The 19556-nt window shown below is 48.0% G+C and overlaps 1 protein-coding gene across 1 annotated transcript; it reads left to right on the top strand.

The window, feature by feature from the left end:
- The first annotated feature begins 5163 nt into the window (after positions 1 to 5163).
- LOC119108528 (uncharacterized) lies at positions 5164 to 18618 on the top strand. The gene is made up of 3 exons (XM_037232110.1): positions 5164 to 5274; positions 16945 to 17325; positions 18067 to 18618. Exons 1-3 carry the CDS (start codon positions 5181 to 5183, stop codon positions 18417 to 18419), a joined length of 828 nt encoding a protein of 275 aa, XP_037088005.1. The 5' UTR covers positions 5164 to 5180; the 3' UTR covers positions 18420 to 18618.
- The last annotated feature ends 938 nt before the right edge of the window (positions 18619 to 19556 follow it).

Here is a 19556-nt window from a genome sequence, read left to right on the forward strand (position 1 = left end):
TCGTTATCTGCAAAAGCTGCGTGTTTTCTTTTCCTTTCTCGGAGGCTCTCCCGTTCGCACTTACAAAAAGGAAATTTATTCAGACCAGGTCTTTTGCTACAGGGCGATTGAGCTGTTTATGCTTTGGTATAGGTGCCTGTAAATAGCCTTCAGGTCCGTTTCAGTGACCGGTTCCTTGTGTTATATTGTGCCGCACCTTGTTCATTTTCACGGCAGTAGGGAAGAAGCTCACTGAAAGCTTCCTTTGCACAGGGAAACATAATTTTGTCTGATACTTCCAGGCTGTAGATATTTTAGATGTTCTCAAAGCCCGTATGGAAGTGGGTGCATGAACTTCTGTTTTTTTATTTTAATCGACGCACCACAGTTTTATGCACTGCGTTAAATGAATTTACTTGCTGTTAGCAACTATGTAAATCCTCCTTACCTTTTGCTAGCGACAGCTTGAGCACATTAAAAAATATTTCGATCCAATAAGTTCTGAGTTTTCGTGTCGGACCGGCAACGAAGTTGAAGATCAAAAGCGCCATGCTCGATGACCGAACCACGAATGGAAAAAGATCATGGCAGACGCCGAGAAAAACTTGATTTTTATTTTGTTGCACGAGCGTGCAACAGCCTGCCGTGCAATGGCCCCATCAACACGTCGCGTGACATTTGAGCTTAGCTTCTAAAGCTGTCCGTAACAAAATTGAATGTCAAAGCCCATCGCCCATCAGACGATTTCTAACACGTGAACAGATCCGTATTCTTTATTTCCTAATAGCCTGTTCATCAAGGCGATTTTTAAGCGGGTCGAACAGATCACAAAAGCTGGTAACATCATGAGAAATTGAAAGTATTTCATTCATACCGAAAGATGTTCAAATCAAAATTAAAGAGGGTTTACTTGTCGCAATAAAATCCGCATATCATGTCCAAATGACAGCTTAATCATCTTTAATATTCAGGTAAACAATGAGGATGAAATCAATAACCCACCGCCAATTAGCTACAAATATCACAAAACATTGCGCGCAAGTCATTCAAACATGCAAGCAGAATTTATTGAGGTCCTCGTCTCTAAAGGACCGCCCAGCTTCACCAGGTGGAAATTGGAGAATTAACCAGATCGTGCGCACGGCGGCGATGATTGTCCAAAGAGCGTGGTGCCCTCGACAAAGTAATAACGCATAAAATGCACATTTATGGCCCAGAACTGTGTAACCACATCCAACGCTATGAAAAAGACCGAATGAACTGACGTTGAGTAACTAGCTTGAGAGCTACGTCTGTCTGTCTGTGTACAAAATTTTAGCCAGACGCTCGGCACAGACGGCAGTACTGGTCACCGTGAAATTTGCCCTCGTTGCACGGCAGGTTTAACTTTTGTGACGAACCACGGCATGAACACACATGCCTCCGATACCTGGTGTTGATCACAGGACGTGCTCGTAACAAGTTGTGTAAAGGCTAAACCGTCGAAAATGTACAGCAGAGCTCGAGAAACCGTGAATATAGCGTCCAACAAAGAGAGGACTTTCAAAAGAGGCAAACGGCGAAAGCTTGGAAAGGGTATCAAGGGGACGCTGCGAATCAGTGAGATGTGAATCAGTATTATAGGACTGGAGGCGATGCTCTACAGAAGCCAACGGCTCTGGCTCTTCGCGGAACACAGCAAGCGGCAACTGCAACCAAGTGATATATTTGCCATATACACTGTGCTTGCAACAGCGTTCCACGTCTGACGTGTCCGAGTTATCCAAGAGTGTTGAATGGCAAAAACAAGTTAAATGATATTCATTTGATGCTAAAACACGAGTGAACGCTTCGCCCCGGATGGCTCTGCGAGTGCCAACGGCGTCGCCCCTTCGCACGGTGGGGCAAGCGGGAGTCCCTTGTGGTTCACCAATTTCTGAGCATGCGTGCTGTCTGTGCACATTTATTTAGCCAGAGGCACAGCACAGACGGCTGCACGGATGAAGGCGAAGTTTACACACATGAATGATTCATCTTTTCTGACGATCCACACGATCCTTCCGATCCGATGTCGCTGCCGGTCACAGCGCCTACGGGAAGGGAAGTTCAGAGGGCAAGCGAAGGCCGAACCGTCTAAACCCAGTGCAGTGTCCAAGCAACTATACATTATGCATCCCATTCACAGGGAGCAGCGGATAAACGCCGATATAAATTCACGTTTACCCCACGTTCAGCTGAGTGGAGTGGAGCTGCACGGACAGTATGACCGAGTGACCCAGGCGTGCTTGGCGACACGATCATTCCGCCATTAACATTAGCACCCGGTTATTCATTTTTCGGACATTTGGAGAAATCCTCATGGCATAGACGAGACGAGGCGAGAAATTGATATTACGTTGCTAATGTTAGGAGCTACAGGCGCCAACAGCGTCGCTTCTTCACGCGAAGAAGCGAGCGAGAACTGCTCGTAGTATTTCACACCTTGACCGGACACTAGCGATGCCAAATTTCCCCGAAAGTCCGGCTGGTGAGGCGGTCCGTGAATTTCGGACGTCGCGTTCCGGGTGTGGCGGCAGGCCACTGCCCTTCTGTGCCAACAAGCGGTTGGTCCCGTTTCCTGTGTAAACTAGGCCTCGATCTCCTAGGCAGCACGCTCGTCAATACCGTAGCTGATTTTCCATGGTGTCATAGATGCATTTTCCAACACTGGTGCTCTCCATCAGAATACCTTAAACTCATTGCCCCAACTAGGACAGGATTGCTGTCATGCCTGGGGCACACAATGAATCGTACGCACGAGTCTTAAAATCATTATTGCGGCGCGGGAAAACATAATTTGCTTACGCTGAGTCCAATGTAGTAATTCTGGAGCCAATTTGCACTGTGTCATAAAACAGGTATAAATTGCAAAAAGACAGAATGAATGCACGCCGCTGATTGGTTCCAGCAGTCGTCACCGTCATTGCATCGCCTCCACAGGAGTGTCGCGGACATTTCACAGGAGTGTCGCGGACATTCCACAGGAGTGTCGCGGACATTCCACAGGAGTGTCGCGGACATTTCACAGGAGTGTCGCGGACATTTCACAGGAGTGTCGCGGACATTTCACAGGAGTTTCGCGGACATTCCATAGGAGTGTCGCGGACATTTCACGGGAGTGTCACGGACATTTCACAGGAGTGGTTTGGCTCGCGATATGCATCTTTGTGCGGTGAGGGCCTTCAATGTTTCGTTGTGGTTGGCGGTGGAGCACTCGTTCTCCAGGTTTCCGAGCCTGGGGTAAAAGCGACACTCATCTGTGCAAGCTGTTCAAAGACCTTTTTTCGACATGCTGTAATACTTATAAAGACGGTATCGTTAAGCGACCAGTTTCGAATTACGTCCGAGGTGGCCACCTTATTTTCTGTACTGTAAGTACCTAAAACCCACATTTGCTCTCGCTTGATGGTCTTTTTGCGGTGAACGCGACAAAAGATTTCAGGATGCGCTGGCCCGACAAATGATTTCAGGATCCTGAAATTATTTGTCGCAAAACTAAACCAATTTGTCCTAACTTGTGCAGACATTGCCACTCAAGTGTGCCAAAACGGTAACTGATGTGAGCTCCCACTTCGTAGCACCGGATAGCGCAGGCACCCACACGTATTAAACGGTTTATGATGTGAGGCGGATATCTCTGGTTGTCTACTTCGCCAGCCACACGAGGGCCGCAGATAACAGAATAAGCGAAAAAGCGCTAAAGGCGTTCATAGGTAAGTTTTTGGAGCCTCTCTCTCTCTCTCTCTCTCTCTCTCTCTCTCTCTCTCTCGTCTCTTCTATATATATATGTATATATATATATATACTAATATATTATATATATATATATATATATAATATATATTATATATATATATGTGTGGTGTGTGTGTTGTGTGTGTGTGCATATGCATATAGAAATACAATATATATATATATATATATATATATATTCCTGTAACAGCATTGCAAAATCGCTGAGATTTATATAAAATTGTGCTTTACAAAACTTCTGTTTTTTGTGTTTTTGCTCAAATCTGACGAAGTTAGTTTCGGGACTTGGAACAGTCGTTCTAATATCATTGATCGTAAGGCCAAACGTTTGAACGCGATCAGCCTCTGAAAAGAATTCCACGCATGCATCGATGTCATAATCAAAAAGCACACGTTTCATAAAAATTAGCAACGTCCAAGCTAAAAGCAATAGATCGTGAATGAAGCCCATTTACAAGCGTGGTACCTAGCCCATTGAGGTATTCTTACTGAGACTTGCTGATGTATGAGGCAACAGCCGCGGTAGTATTCGTTCAACGAGCCAGCATCGTTTATTCAAGTGGTCTCCGCATGTACAGACTGCATTAAGGGCGGAGAGCAGTCTCTTTCTTGTGGTTCTTTGAAAGACCATCTGTCTCTGCGCAATAAGCTCTGGTATAATACTCTTCAGAGGATTTTTACATCTACCCTACCACATAAACTTCCTCTCACCAGATATTTCACCTGGACTTCAAGTCTAGCTGTAGCTTTTGAGACTCAATGACGAACAATGCGAAGGTCTATTTTAATTGATGTCTGCCTGGGAGGACTACAGGTCCTTTGCACTTATTGGAACGTTTATGTTCGGGTGTGATGCTTAAGTTTTAAAAATCTCTCTGCGCTCTTTTACGTCAGCTTGAATTGTAATTCTGTCGCTCTCATGAGCAGCGTCGTGCTCAATTAAATCATTAATTATTCATGCAGTTCACTATGGAAACGTTCCATTCACACTGAACGTAGCCATCGTGAAAAGCGTTATTTCGAAAACACGGGGGGCATCACAGTCTCTAGAATTAGGTTTGCATTGGGAGCGCCCTGCGGTGTGGGCAGATCACCAGCTCAGCCCGTCGTCGGCGGAGTTGTCAGCAGCGGGCACTGCTTGGCCAGAGGTGGGCACCGCCTCCAGCGCCGCCAGCGCCGCGGGAAGCCGTCGTTATGGCCCCTGGGATCGGCCCACGGCAATCGCCTCGGGGCAATTAGCCGCCGGCGTCTCGCGTGGGTCGGCGGCTAGTGACCGAGTCGGGTCGGTAATGCGCCGCGACGTCACCACCCACCGGCCAATGGGCGCGCGGTGGGCGGAGTCGCGGCCCACGTGCGACGAGTTGGTGTGTAGCGGCACCGGCGGCCAGCCAGGAGCAGCAGTCTCAGGCCCTGCTTGGCAGTCGGGAGTCATGGCCAGGGGCTGCCGCTGTCCACCGCACGCCGCCGCCGCCGCCGGCCTCCTGCTGCTCGTCACGGCGGTCGGCACCTCGGCCCAGGCGCCAGGTCAGTGTACCCCCTTGGTGTGATGCTGTTTTTTGCTTGTTAGGTTACTCCAGGTTTGATGAGACAAACTTGTCCTCTGACTTTGCAGCGTGGTGAGATTGTTCGCCAGATAGAATGCAAAGTTTTAGTCCGCCAATTAGGATTTGAGCCCGGATTTCAGGAGAGACCGCCCAGCATGCTACCATTATAACCTGGACTCCAACAAATTCGCCGCATGTTAACTTAGCATGATATGTATACCGTTGATTGAAATGCATGTTAATGGAGGTTTTTTCTCTCTGATCTTTAAACTTTTTCCAGCATATACTTCTACTTGTGTAATCTTGAGCTTTACTCATCAGTTTTAGCTTTGAGAGGCGGCCCCCGCTCGCTTCACCACACGAAGAGGCGACACCGTTGGCACTGGTAGCGAAGCTCTTGGCACTGATAGTGACGCCGTTGGCGCTGGTAGTGCCGCCAACCACGTGACGTAACACTGATTTGTGTTCTTACAACATGAAGTGGATCTAATTTTATGTTTGCGATTGATGCGCATGCCAATAATGCCCAATGATCCTGATAACTTGCTTAAACTTCTCAATACTTGCGTCCAAAGGCTTAGGAGGTGGGTGAGGGGAGGGAGTGTGATCCGTGGGTGCCATGGCACCTCACTGTCCTGAAATGCTGCATATTATCCCTATGACAAAGTATGGAAAGAATCTACTTCAAAATCGGTATTGTCTCCCCGGCTTTCTGAGACACTCGTCCGCCCACGCTTGCCTCAATTGGTAGTCCTCTGTATGTTGAGATGCCATGTTCATCGTCGCTCTAGCTTTGCAGCGTGTTCTCGACGGCTCTGTCTTTGCTCAATATGTTGCCCGTTCATTCACGAAAAGGGATGTCACGGATTGTCACTAAGGTTGAGCCCGTCGCATGCACACATCTCCCGGCAATCTGTGCAACCATCTGCGGTGTGCGCCTGGCTAAAAATACGCAGACGGACAGACACACAGTCCATATACTTGGAAATTGGTGCGTTGGACGGGCCTGAACTGCCTAGCCACTTCTCAGCCTGGTGATCTTACTCGCCGGATACAGCGGAATATATGAGTCCGCCTACCATGGTGTAATGGTTGCATACTGGACCAGCATGCCCAAGATGCGGGTTTGGGTCCCGGTGGGAGAGCCAAATTTTCTGCTCTGTGTGACGAGTAATATCGCCGAGCTGGGACCCCGCTAGGCACTTTTGGCTCATTTAAGCTGGAGTACTTCTATGTACAAAAACAACATTATTCGAACATCATATTCACGGCTACATCCATTCAAGTTTCTATTTATTTCACATTCATCGTTGAGCCATATTTACATTCCTCTCATAACGGTGTCGTGCATAATGTCCATATTCCAGTTATGCGTGCTAACTAGTTTGGTTGTCTGCATGTCTGTATTCATGTGCGAAGAATTCGGTGAGGCAAATATGACAGCGGATACAGCAATTTGCCTTATGATTCGCACAATTCAACATTACTCCGCTGAAAGATGTATTACGTTTTGACAGTTACTTCTGTCACCATCCGCTCTCCCGAAACAGCGTTCGGTCCCAAGAGCCTCCAATCTTAACTGTTAAAGTTGAGATTGGAGGCTATGAGAGTATGCCAAGCATGCCAACGAAGTATGAGAGTATGCCAAACTCACTAGATGGCGTAGGTGTCCTCCTCCTGAGACCTAGGCTATCCCGCACGCGAAGGACGATGGGTGACAGAACGTTCTTACGAATCTTAAGCTGTCATTGTAATGATGGCGCCATGTAAAAACCTGGGTAGAAACCTCCGAGCCTTCTCCTGGAAGGGAGAGGAATATTCAACTATTGCTGGTCCATGACGAACATAGCGCGTGCGCTTTCCGTCGTTTTGCTTAAAGCACTCGATGGCGGCGATTGTGTCATTGATCGGCAGTGCGGGAGTGTGAAAAAGCGAGAAGGTAAGCATACATGCCAAATTGATGCTTTAATGCGATGTTTCACACAGCGATCGATAAATGCGCGGTACTGCAGGCAATTAATTGACCTGCACTGTGATGTAAAGTTCACCACGACTGGCGACAGTTTCAACGACAGTAAGCGAAATACGCTTTCCCTGTTTATGACTGGCGAGATGTGAAGTAAACGTGAAGAACTGCTCATCACAGGCAAATCTGTCTCGGCTTCTTGTATACAGTTGCCACGCGCAATTGCAGCCGCGCACATGAGAGGAGACAATGTCTCGCGCTCCCGCACAGGAAACTCTCCTGGCCAGACAGGAAACACCCTTTCGCAGTCTCTCGCACAGGGAATTCTCCTCTGACACGACAGATTGAACGCAAATGCGTGACGATTTATTCAGCAGAGCTTGTAAAAAAGAAAGGACTTCTTGTTATTGAAAACTGTATGACCATGTAATCACTAATTGGAACAAGTGGTAAAAGTAATCCTCACTTAGCCTGATGTCTGCCTCACAACAACGAGCATTTTTGCACTGGTGGAATAGTTATTCACTTAGTCTGCTGTCTGCCTCGCAACAATGACTATTCCTGCGATGGTGGAATAATTACTCACTTAGCCTGATGTCTGCCTCGCAACAATGACTATTTCTGCGCTGGTGAAGTAGTTACTCACTCAGCTTGATGTCTGCCTCGCAACAAGGAACATTCCTGCACCGGTGAAACGGTGTTTATGATCAGCCCACCTTTGTTATGCTTGTGTTAATTTTCAGTTAATGCGCATCTGTCGCTACGAGCACTCATTCAATTTATTTGATTTGCAGCTGGCCATATGCTCTTAGAATTTCTCTTAGAACTGCGTACGATGCCTGTGTTGGAGCCATTCGAATAGCTCTTGTGACGTCTTCCACATCTAAGCTAACATTTCCATCGGAAATATCTCAACAAATGGACCTTTAATATTCACACAATATTTTATGAACAACGACGTTACTGGCTATTCAGGTATTATGATCATTATGCAATGGAGCTAAGACGTCGTTTTCAGATAAACGACCACTGTAACACAACATTGCTATTCTCTTGTGTTGGTTGTTGGTGAGCAGCAAAATACATCTTGCCACTAGGATTGTCAGGGTTTGCATTATTAGAACCTACGTCCACAGAGAAACCTTGTGGCGTGCTATATATATATATATATATATATATATATATATATATATATATATATATACACATAACTATGGCGTCACGCTTTGCTGCCTCAAGACGGCTGTACTCCTGGCATTAAATGCAGTAACGGTGTCCATGCACACGGTGCAATCAGCCCATTGGCAGCTCGAAATGGAAACATATTTTGCCACTCTTCGTCCATGGCATGCGGGATAGCCTGAGTCCCAAGAGGACATATTCATCTCACAAGCGTGACATATACTAACTTCTACGATTGACATCGAAGGCTCTTATGATCGGAAGGCTGTAGGCTGCTCGCTGCATGAAAACTTCTGGATGATTTTAAGCACAGCCTTCCCAATTGCTGGGTGGCGGAGTTTACAACATCTTTACACCCGATGTGAAAATTTGAAACACCGATCACGCATATTCATTAATGGGTTTTAGCCTTCTTTGAGTCAGTTCATAGTAAGTAGTATGTAAGAGGAGTTGACTTGCGATTTATGTTCATACGAAAAGTAGAAGACATACGAAAAGAATGCCGCTATATTTCGAACACCAATTCTTCGTTGGGTGACTGACGAATCATAGTGTGCTTCAAACGCACAATGAATCGCGAGTGTGAGGCAAATTTTCCCTAAAACGTCACATTTACCTGCATTTACTAAAGCACACTTCCCACTGAAGAAAACAAACACATTTGTACCACGTGTGCATCCCCCTTGGTATAGCTAGAGGAGTAAATGCAACAAAAGCCTTCACCCCTTTGAAGGAAGGGTCACATCTGCCACTTTTCACCAGCGTTCATCAGATAAAGTTTTCAATGGCAACTAAACTCCATGTTTGCGTTATTTTAGCATGCTTACTTCTTGTCACCATAGGTGGGGTCTATAAAATGTTGTGTTGATCCTTTCGATCCGATTTGACTTGTCAGGGGGCACATTCAGCGCTGTTCAATCATATCAAACGTAATTTTACAACAGGTTTCCAGTGATGTTTTCCTCGTGACTCTAGCTTACTTAGTGGTCGATTTCTTACGAACTTCTGAGTACACTGTGCTAGGGCGGAGGTGAAAAACCGGTATGTCAAACGTTAAGCTTTTGTTAACTCGTTTTTTGCGGACAAAAGAAGAAAGCCAGGGTGACAGCATGCATAATTCAGCATTTTGTGTCGAAAAATGAAAACCAGCACAGATCAAATGAAGACTATTTCCTAAAGAGTAAAGTCATGGCAATGAAGTTAAATCCAGGCAAAGAACGCTGCCAGAGTCAAACAGTGCTCACGGTATTTCCGCATAATTTGTTTTACAACCGCCGCAGAGTGCAGCAGAAACGTCGCAACAGCGTTGGTAAGTGATAACTGAAACAAACAGTAAATATGACCCTGGCAGCGGCGGCCAAAAACGTTACCTCGAAGCTCCTGGAGTGTATGCTAAAACCTTAACCACCCTGAGGATTTGGAGAGCAAAGCTGAGAGCTGAAAATTTGTTAATATCTTATCAGTTGGTGTTTGATGCATTGTTGTCTTAGCCGAAAAATTATAGAACACTCTGTGTGCCATGCACACATTTTACAAACGTTTTAAGTAATCCTGTCTTGATCAGTTTATGATGTTGTTTTAACAGTGAGCAAGGCTGAAGCTGAAAGGTTAAAGTTAAGCTGAAACTATAAAATAACCTGCCTCCAGCACATCAATAAGACTTTGACGAGACGGGTGGTCAGCGGTCATTGCTATAGTTCAGTCAAGGAAGTTAAGTATAAGTTGCGTATTGATTCACCCCATGGTGGTAAACGGACTTTGACGTCTTACGCCCTTTGCCGTCAACTGATTTGACACTCAGCTTGGGTGCGCTTGTGAACATTGAATTCGGGTTTAAATCAAAACTATCCACAAAATGGCATTGTGGCGTTGCTCTTTAAACAAACGCCATAGCTTTTGTAACGTCTGTACCGTAACGTACCCAGAACACTCGGGCATGAATGGATGAGAGAGAGTGACTAGTGGCGACTATTCTCTTTCATGAAAGCTTTAAATGCCTTTTTTAGAGATTTAGTCCAAATTTTCTGATCGGATGCACTTCCGGAACCAGCATCCACTCTAAACATTGTTTGTCGCGTGAAGTCCGCCCCGATACGCGATCGTGAAATTCCAGGTTCACCGTAGAAGTTTGTGGCCAAAGGTTAACGCGTGGCAATACCCGGCACGGACCGCCCTGAGCTCTCACGGCATCTGACCTTTAGCGCGGCCGCTACCACCGGTTGCAAGTCATCCCAGCCAGCGGTAACAGCGAGTCCCTAAAGCCAGCCGAGCCCACCCGCCATGGGTGAGTGAATCGGAAAGTAGGCCCTCTAAACAACTGAGCTCATACGGCCTGGATCCCATGATTCCTGATTCATCCCATGGTTCAACGCGAAAGAAATGACTGATTCGCTGATAAAGTTTTCATTTTTGATATGTATGCGTCCGTCTCCCTATCCCTGTCTCTGTCCTTGGACCATCACCAGGTCTGCCCGGTTCCCGGAGGATATCTTGGCGGCGAGGGGCGGATTGGTCTTAGAATGGTATAACCATGGCTTAATATATATATATATATATATATATATATATATATATTTCTCTCTCTTTCATTTCTTAATTCTCCCTGGCCCTCATCCACGTCATTAGCTAAAGCTGTTGCCGGTCACAGGCCGACAGATACCCCTTGAAGAATTTCGCAGAAAAGGTAGTTGGTAATTCAGACACAGCCATTCTGTCAACAACGTACATATCGCTTATTTTCGAAAGCAAAAATCAGCTTCGCGTTGCCTTAGTATCCCATAACAATTTTCCGGTAAATCGTACAGAAAGAACCGGGATATAGAATCTCCCTTTCTACCTCACGCTTGCTAACCGAGTGAGTGGCAACATGAATTAATAGATTGACTGGTTGACGTGTCAAAGAGGTCGCCAGCACACGGTTGTGCGTGGCGTTGTGCGCGCGTGGAAAGGTAGTTCGACGACGGGTGACATTCGAACACGATGAACATGTGAGCGCGTAAAGACAACGACCATTGTCGGGTTTCTTGGCCGTCAGGCTGGTGGTCAGCGCGGGGCATGTGCTGCAAGGCTGTTTTTTTCACCGAACTTTAAATTGGCGGCGTGAAAATGTGAACCGCGGGGAACAGGCAAGCAGTGGATCGAAACGGTGGCAACATCTCGGTAACAGCAGGTCAGAGCTACAAGAAATCGCTACGCTTTTTGGTTGGGTATTGAAAGGGGAATCACGAGGTTCCAGAGCCGCGGCTTTACGTGTCATGTTGCACGCGCACAGTACTGGTGAGGATGGATTGTCTCATTTTGACGTTCTTCATGTTTCATGTCTCGGTAGCCAGAGCAGGTGGAGACGTGAATCTAATTTCGCAACGTTGATCAATGTACCATGTAAAATTCTTATGGCCAGCATCCATGGTTGCGGCAAAAATCCTTGGGCAGCCCGTGAAGGTAGGCATCTCCAAACGGTGCCCTAGAAAATGTTGTTATCAAAACTGTTGGCAACGTCGTGGCAAATTTATACCACCGTGTGCCTCGATGCATTTCCTTTTCTTCCCTACTACTGTTTAATACGATTTTCCCTACATTGGCATAACGTATTTTTAGCGAAAAAGTTACAAGTTTACTTTTCCTGACTTAGAAACGCCGCTGGCTAATTGCTCAGCCACCACTGGCCAGTATTCCAGCTTAAATGACACGCGCACGCGCTGTGCTGTTCACCGGCAGCCGACACCGGTCATATATTTGGGTGTTCTTTATTTATTCGCTGATCCCCGAGAGGTCAGCCTCAGTAGCAACCAAGTGAATCGTGCCACCCTTTGCTTGGATATGTGTAAAGGACGCAGCCTTCATCAACTTCAGAATAGGTTCCAAATGATTCGCTGAGAGAATTGACAACCATGCGCATTTGTATGAACTTTATTAAAATGTAGGCATTTTTTCATAAGTAGTCCTTTGAAGTGAATGCACCTGGTGCGCTCGCGGGGACCAGGAGCACACAATGTTTTAAAGAGATGTGTTTTAAATTGGCTCCAGAGCGCGATATGCTGGAAACATGGGGAGGGGGAAATGTGGGGAATTAGCTATACCTGCAAACTGGTGCCGGCGCATTGGAGGGAATGGAGCAGGTCCGGGCTACTTCTTAAAGTATAGCAAAACTTCGGCCGTAATAGGGTTTTGAGAAAAAAAAATTGGAGACTTAGCCACCATTAATTTCAATGATGTGGAAGATCTTACGGTGATGACCATTAATGTTTTAGTGATGTGCTTAGAGCCCTCTGTGTTGCCGCGGTTTTGTGACTTACTGGCTTTGCCACAAGGGTATCAGCGTCACAACGTTACCTAGATACATTGGCTGTGTTTGTCTCAGACTCACAGTAACGCTATTCCATTAGCCTCTTTTTTAACAGCCTCTTTTTCCATGGCCTCTTTTTTAAGCAACTTACTCAGAGCTGTTGAGGATTCCGCAGCATCCACCTCCTTCCAGTGCAAGCATGTTAGTGAGCGGATAGGCAAGCGATCACTCTCCTATGTTCCACGAAATTATATATAATTCACGCTATGCTATGGCAAAGAAAGCAGGTGCTGCAGATAGATTTTGCCTTCCGACATTTTTTTGACACTTATGTCTCACTGCCCTTGGGCACATCATCGCAACCTGTTGCGGTTTCCGGCCCTAGATCTCAGCGAACAACGGTCGGATCGGCCCGAAGTGTATAATTAATCATGCGTGCACCAACATGAGAAATATATCATTCCAAAGGTATAACAGTTATAAAGGTATAACTTGGTATTCTTCATGTCCGTCACTTAGGATGTCGCAACTATTGTACCCCCCCCCCCCCCCTCTCCCCATTCGATTGTAACATTTTCAGATCGCGAAAAAGCTGAACATCGCGGGCTAGAAAAAGAATGAGATCTCGGCTACCAGACGTCGCAGCAAGATGACACCAACTAATGCTAATGGAAAATTAAGGGATTTTTTTGCTGGTAAAGCGTGGTTTTAGCAGATGGAGACTTTCACGCGCAAGCAGGCGCATACCATGAATCCGCCCGTTTGAGGGCGTTCTGTTGACGTCAGATTTTGGCAGCCAGAGCAGGCAGGCATGGGAAGCCAGCTGTGCGGTGCAGGCGAACGTACCATCCACATATGAACACGATATTTCAACACTGTCAGGCTAACAACCGCGGCTGTAATAGACTGGGAGTCACCAATGTCACCTCTTCCAAAATCAGCCGCAAGGGACAACATCACACTGTGGTTTACCCTGACCAAGCTGACCGTGAAAAATACGTGGGTGCGTAGCTTAGCTTGTTCTGATCTTTATGTAACTAAGATATTAGCTTTTTTCTATGGTTTCACCACATTCACCAAAAAAGTGATCTGGTCCAAAAGTAACTCATGTCGTAGATTAAAGTCACGGTAACTGAACCGAGTAAATTATTGGGACTCTGGCTCTAAACAAGTCAATCTTCCAGTCATAAATGTGTAGTGCGCGGCCACGAACTATCACTGCACCTCCGTCTGCGAAACGCATGAACGTGGAAGATTCTAATGAATTCATAAGTTTTATCAACATAGCTCCCAAAGGAGGCAGGCTCTTTTAATTCATGCTTAGGTATAGTCTGCCCCAGTTGATTTTTGGTACAACATGCAACTAAAAGATAATGATGTGGTGAGTTCATTGATTCCGTTCAATGGAAAATTAAAACACATCCGGAAAATTGAACAAGCCAAACCAAAAGTAAAACACTGAGTCCCGCAAATAAAACACCATATGAAATACGTAACTAGCGACGTGCATGAGACGCACGTAACTGTGGACGTCTATAGGCACATGTGCCGATTTGGTCAATGGGTGCAACAGTCATCAGGACACATATCGGGACCTAGCTTTATGAGACACAAGGAGACCTAGCTTTATGAGACACAAGGAGACCTAGCTTTATGAGACACAAGGGGACCTAGCTTTATGAGACACAAGTGCAAATGAACACATGTCGTATTTGCGTGGCATGGGTTCATTGACTAAGCTTAGGTTAGTTCGAACGGCACGTCATGTTTATTAATGTGTTGGGAATGAAAAGATCAAGTAAAGTTGGTTTGCTTCCGACTACTATGTGTACATGCTGCAATTTAGACGTGCGTAAGTTCGCAGATTCGTTTTATGGAATGAGGCCCAGGTGTTGATTTACCACCTCAGCCACCGCAAAATTATTATCACAACTGGTCCGAAACTGTAAGGCACGCGTTCCGAGCGAGGGCGTTCTGACTAATGGCCAACGACGGTAGATCAATTTGGATTCGTAAGGAATCTGCAAGAAGCACTCCAAACTTTAGGGTTACCCTGTGAATTGGAACACACACTCAGAGCCTGCCTAAAATGGGAGCGGACGAGACAACATGACTACACAGAACAGAACAGCTCCTGCCGCCATGCTGAAATAGTCTCCGACACAATTCGATCCGTCGTATATATGACTAATTTGAAGGCTTACAACAAGCACCTACCCCATCTAAATCAACTAGCAACTATCTGCAATACATCTCCATCTAGTTACAAGCCTCTACGGCTCCCACCGCCCCATTGATTCAGCGAGTGTCTTTGTATCCACTGACGAGCCGGACCAGCCACTCGCGCCGCCCACACCGAGGGGCGTTATCACCACCGTCGCTAGAGTATGCAGCGCTGATTACTCATCAGGGTATCAGCACATTACTCACCGCCAGAGTCACGCACATAGTGCAAAACAATCAAGGCAGCACGGCTAGGCCATCTCGTCAGAAACTCCAGTGCCGCGGAGATGGGTCGTCCTGTTCCTCGATGGACCTTACAGCAGCACCGGGCTGAGAGGTCAATTGAGGAACAGGTACACATTGAGGCGAGAGAACGAGGCCAGCATCCAACAGATGGCATCACAGACATGCCGAATCACTGGCTCTAAACTCAAGTCACTCGTGTTATTGTGCATGGTGTGTTGAGACACGACCTCTGTACATTGTGCAAACAACGGTCCATTTCAGGCATGGAGACAAAGTCGGCTTTCGCTTCGGCACGTTTGGGTTAGGCTGGAGTAATTTTCCACAGCTGGCTTCAGACCCGGCTCCATGCCCTTTCGAGCAGTTGGATTCGGCTTTGGCTTCGACTTGCAGTCGCCTTTAACAGCTGTCTTTAACTTCAGTTTTGAAGAAGTTTTGAATTAAGGTTTGGACCTCACATTTATTAGATCTTCAACTGCTGGCTCCAGCTTTACGATAAGATTTTTCACTGCGATTGCGATCAAACCTCCCAAACACAATTTTGCCTCTCTGTCATCCAATATACCATACAACGCTCCGAGACTGCGTCGCATTCATGGCTGAAAGTTACAATGTTATCCGGTTATGCGACCGATAAACACCTAACGACAGCCCGAGATGACTGGCTGTCCGAAACATTTTGCACAAACTTATACACAAAAGCAGAACTGTAGCCCAGACTAATCTTCCACACCTATTGCTATCACCTCATCTCAATTGTCAAGGAAAACTCCGCTGGTTTCGTGATCTCATACAGTTCTAGCAGACGCAAAATTGGTTTGGGTCTTGGAAACAGCGCTGAACTCTAGATTTGGTTTCCGCTTCGGTTTCGTGATTTTGAGCTGATAAGTTCGACTTAAGCCTCATGAAAAATCAGTTCGGCCTAAGCTTCACGTTTTCAGATGCTATCTCCATTACGGCATAGCGTGTACAAAGTTCGAAGCTACTGACTTCGGATTCGGCTCGACGTTGTAAACTTGTGAAGACAATGCCTTCTCCTTTGGCCTTACATTTCCAGGCTTCAAAGACAGCGGCTTCGGTTTTGACTTCGGCTTCATGTAGTTGCCTTAACTCCGGCATTGGCGTTGAACCCAAAAGCCTGGCTTCGCCCCCGTACCTAGTCCAAGCCACTCATGTGCTCTTTGAGGTGCGATTGAAGTGAATGGTTGACCTCATCGCGTACCCGCGCGATGGTGGTTTAGCTGAATGAGCCCTCGCAGTTTTCTACCGTGACCGCCATGTGTGATTACCCAATTTACTATTCTTGACCGCAAACCGTCAATCATGTGTCTGGGGAGGGTGTCACGGCCAAGTACAACTCGTTCTGTCAGTGCCAGGCCGGAGAGCAGTTGCGGTGTTTGCTCCGTGTGTCCGTCAGATGCTGTGTCTTGTGTGAAACCCGTGTCCGCCTGGTGTTGTGGTGCTATGGCTGCTCACACCCCACCTCACTTGATGTTTCGTTGCCATGTCTTGTGGCTCGCTAAGGCCGTCATGTACTGCACTTCATAAGACAGTGTACGCTCCGTTTAACCATTCGAAGCTGCGGCGTTATGCGTGCTCCTGGTTGTCCGCCTGACGTTGAGCTGCCGCGGGCGCTCCCGTGTCCGTCTGACATCGCGTTGCCGTGCGTGTTTCTTACATCTGTCTGTCGGTAGTCCGACCCGCTCGGCCGGCGCGAGTACCACCTGTGTGTGACTGCACTGTGCCCGCAGACCGGGACGAGAAGCCGGAGTACATCTCTCTGCCGCTGGACGGCCTGCTGCGGACGGAGCGCAGCAGCCTAGGCCTGGTGCCCTTTCCGCGGGTGGGCAAGCGAGCCGGCTCCATGGGCCTGGTCCCGTTCCCTCGGGTGGGTCGAGCCCGCTCCATGGGTTTGGTCCCGTTTCCCCGCGTGGGTCGAGCCCGCTCCATGGGTCTGGTCCCGTTTCCCCGCGTGGGTCGACGAGACACCGCCATGGACAAGCGCCAGAGCCTCATCCCTTACCCGCGGATCGGCAAAAAGTCGCTGATGCTGGAGGAGCTGGCCGACAAACGGCCGTGGTCTGATGAGGTGCCGCTGCAAGCCGCGTCACTGCAGTTGGCCGACATGAACGGTGAGTGTCCCTCCAGTCGGCCGGTGACAGCAGTGAGTGTCCCTCCAGTCGGCCGATGGCAGCGGCGAGTGTCCCTCCAGTCGGCCGATGGCAGCGGCGAGTGTCCCTCCAGTCGGCCGACGGCAGCGGCGAGTGTCCCTCCAGTCGGCCGATGGCAGCGGTGAGTGTCCCTCCAGTCGGCCGACGGCAGCGGTGAGTGTCCCTCCAGTCGGCCGATGACAGCGGTGAATGTCCCCCCAGTTGGTCAATGACAGCGGTGAGTGTCCCTCCAGTCGGCCAATGGCAGCGGTGATCAAATGGTAGGTGTCCTTCCAGTCGGCCGACGTAAACATAGCAGAGAGCGCGACAAGGCCAGATATTGGTATGTTATCTGACAGCATTTCGTGAGTACAGCAGAATGCTTACCTTAAGTTGTAAGGTAAGAGCCTGTTGATGACCGGTACCGTTAACGTGACGAATGGGAGTTAGTGAATCGGCACGATGCAGGTGATCCCAAGAACACTGATGACGCCGAGATGTCGAATATCATATCCCAACGTTGTGACCATTCCAGATGTGTTGTTTCAATGATAAATCATAGTTTGGCCTGCTTCCTTTTCTGCTTCTGGTTATCGCTTTGTGGAATGCACAATCGCTCTGGGCTCTTGTTGTCTTTCGAGCTACGTTGTGGTCTTCATGTGCGAAATGCGATTTACGATTGACCGGTGTCGTTTTGACTGACCAGTGTGGTTATGGTTACAGAGCCGACCAAGCGCAACTGGGACGCTCCTCGCCTGGGAGGTTACAAGAGGTCCGGGTGTAGGGCCGTCAGAGGGCGGCTCCGGCTGTCCCCTGGCCGAGCGCCGTCTGCGCAGCCAGGGCGCCGTTCGCGCCGCGGCTCGGTGACGAGTGAGCGACCGCACCCGCCGAGCTGCGCCCAGTCGTGCCGAGCCCAGCATGAGCCCAGCCCGGCACGAGCCGAGCTCAGCCATGCGGTCAGCCAAGCACGAGCCCAGCTTAGCCCAGCCCAGCCGGGCCGAGCTGGGCCGAGCCGGGCCGAGCCGGGCCGAGCACGAGCACGAGCACGGCCCGTGACGAGTCCGCGCTGGTGGTGAACCCAGCCCAGCCGAGAGCGTCGGCGTCGGCGTCGGCCTGGAGCCGGAGGGGCCTCCGAGTCGCCGCCGACGAGGACCGCGCCACGGATCCCGCCTGTTGCCGCCCGCCCGCGTCAGGGACGCTCGCTGCGCTTTAGGTGATGACCGAGACATGTGTGTGCTGCCAACGTGACTGTCATGTGTTGAAACGTAAATACATCCTGAGCTGTTGAAGCTTTTTGTGAGTGGTGAACAGCTATGACGAGCATATGCCTCTCGACCTCCTCAGTTGGTAATCAAATTCCCCGGCCTCGTAGGTCCTTTGGTCACTGGTGGCACTTGGCACTTGCTTTCGGTGTAGTGTTACCACACGCTTCTTACTTCGTGCGCAGAAGATATCAGTGATTAATACCAAGCTAATATATGCATACAAAAGTTTTGTGTACAAAATTGTTGACGCGAGATTTGTCCTGACATCAGCGATATATCTATATATATATATATATATATATATATATATATATATATATATATATATATATATATACATAATTTCAGATATTATGACAGTGTCCAATTTTGTGAATGATTGGGAGAAGAGCGAGCGCGACCATCTAGCCCCACGCCAGATGGCTAGATCGCTTACATCCATCGATCGATCGTAAATTTCTCAAACTTCACTTTATATTCATGAATGACAATTTTTCCTGTTCTTTTCAATCATCTATCAAACAACCCTTCATTTGAGCAGCGTGGTGGTAACACAAGGGCAGATCCAGACAGAGTGGGGGTGGGGACACACTGGGGCACGTGCCCCTTCTACTCGGAATGTAAAGCCCAGGGCCTTAGAGGACAGCTTTCATTCGGCTCTCATTCGGCTCAAGGACCCGTTCGGCTGTCCCGTAGTCTCCTGAGGGCGAGAAAGTACCGTTATCAAGGAAAGGATGCGCGACAACTGGTACTACCCCCCAATGGCCCAAAGGACGCCCCTGCAGGGACGGACGGGGATGCCCCTCCCCCTTCAATAATCCTCAAATTTAGGCGAATTGATTTTCGGATTTTTGTGATGCAGTAGACTATCTCTTTCTGCACTCAGTGGGAGCCCAAAAAAGTGCGTCAGTTCTTACAGCGCGTTTATTTTCTCCCAAAACTAATGGC

Source organism: Pollicipes pollicipes, unplaced genomic scaffold (genome assembly GCF_011947565.3).
Source record: "Pollicipes pollicipes isolate AB1234 unplaced genomic scaffold, Ppol_2.1 Scaffold_6686;HRSCAF=7923_pilon_pilon_pilon, whole genome shotgun sequence".
Taxonomy (NCBI): Eukaryota; Metazoa; Arthropoda; class Thecostraca; order Pollicipedomorpha; family Pollicipedidae; genus Pollicipes; species Pollicipes pollicipes.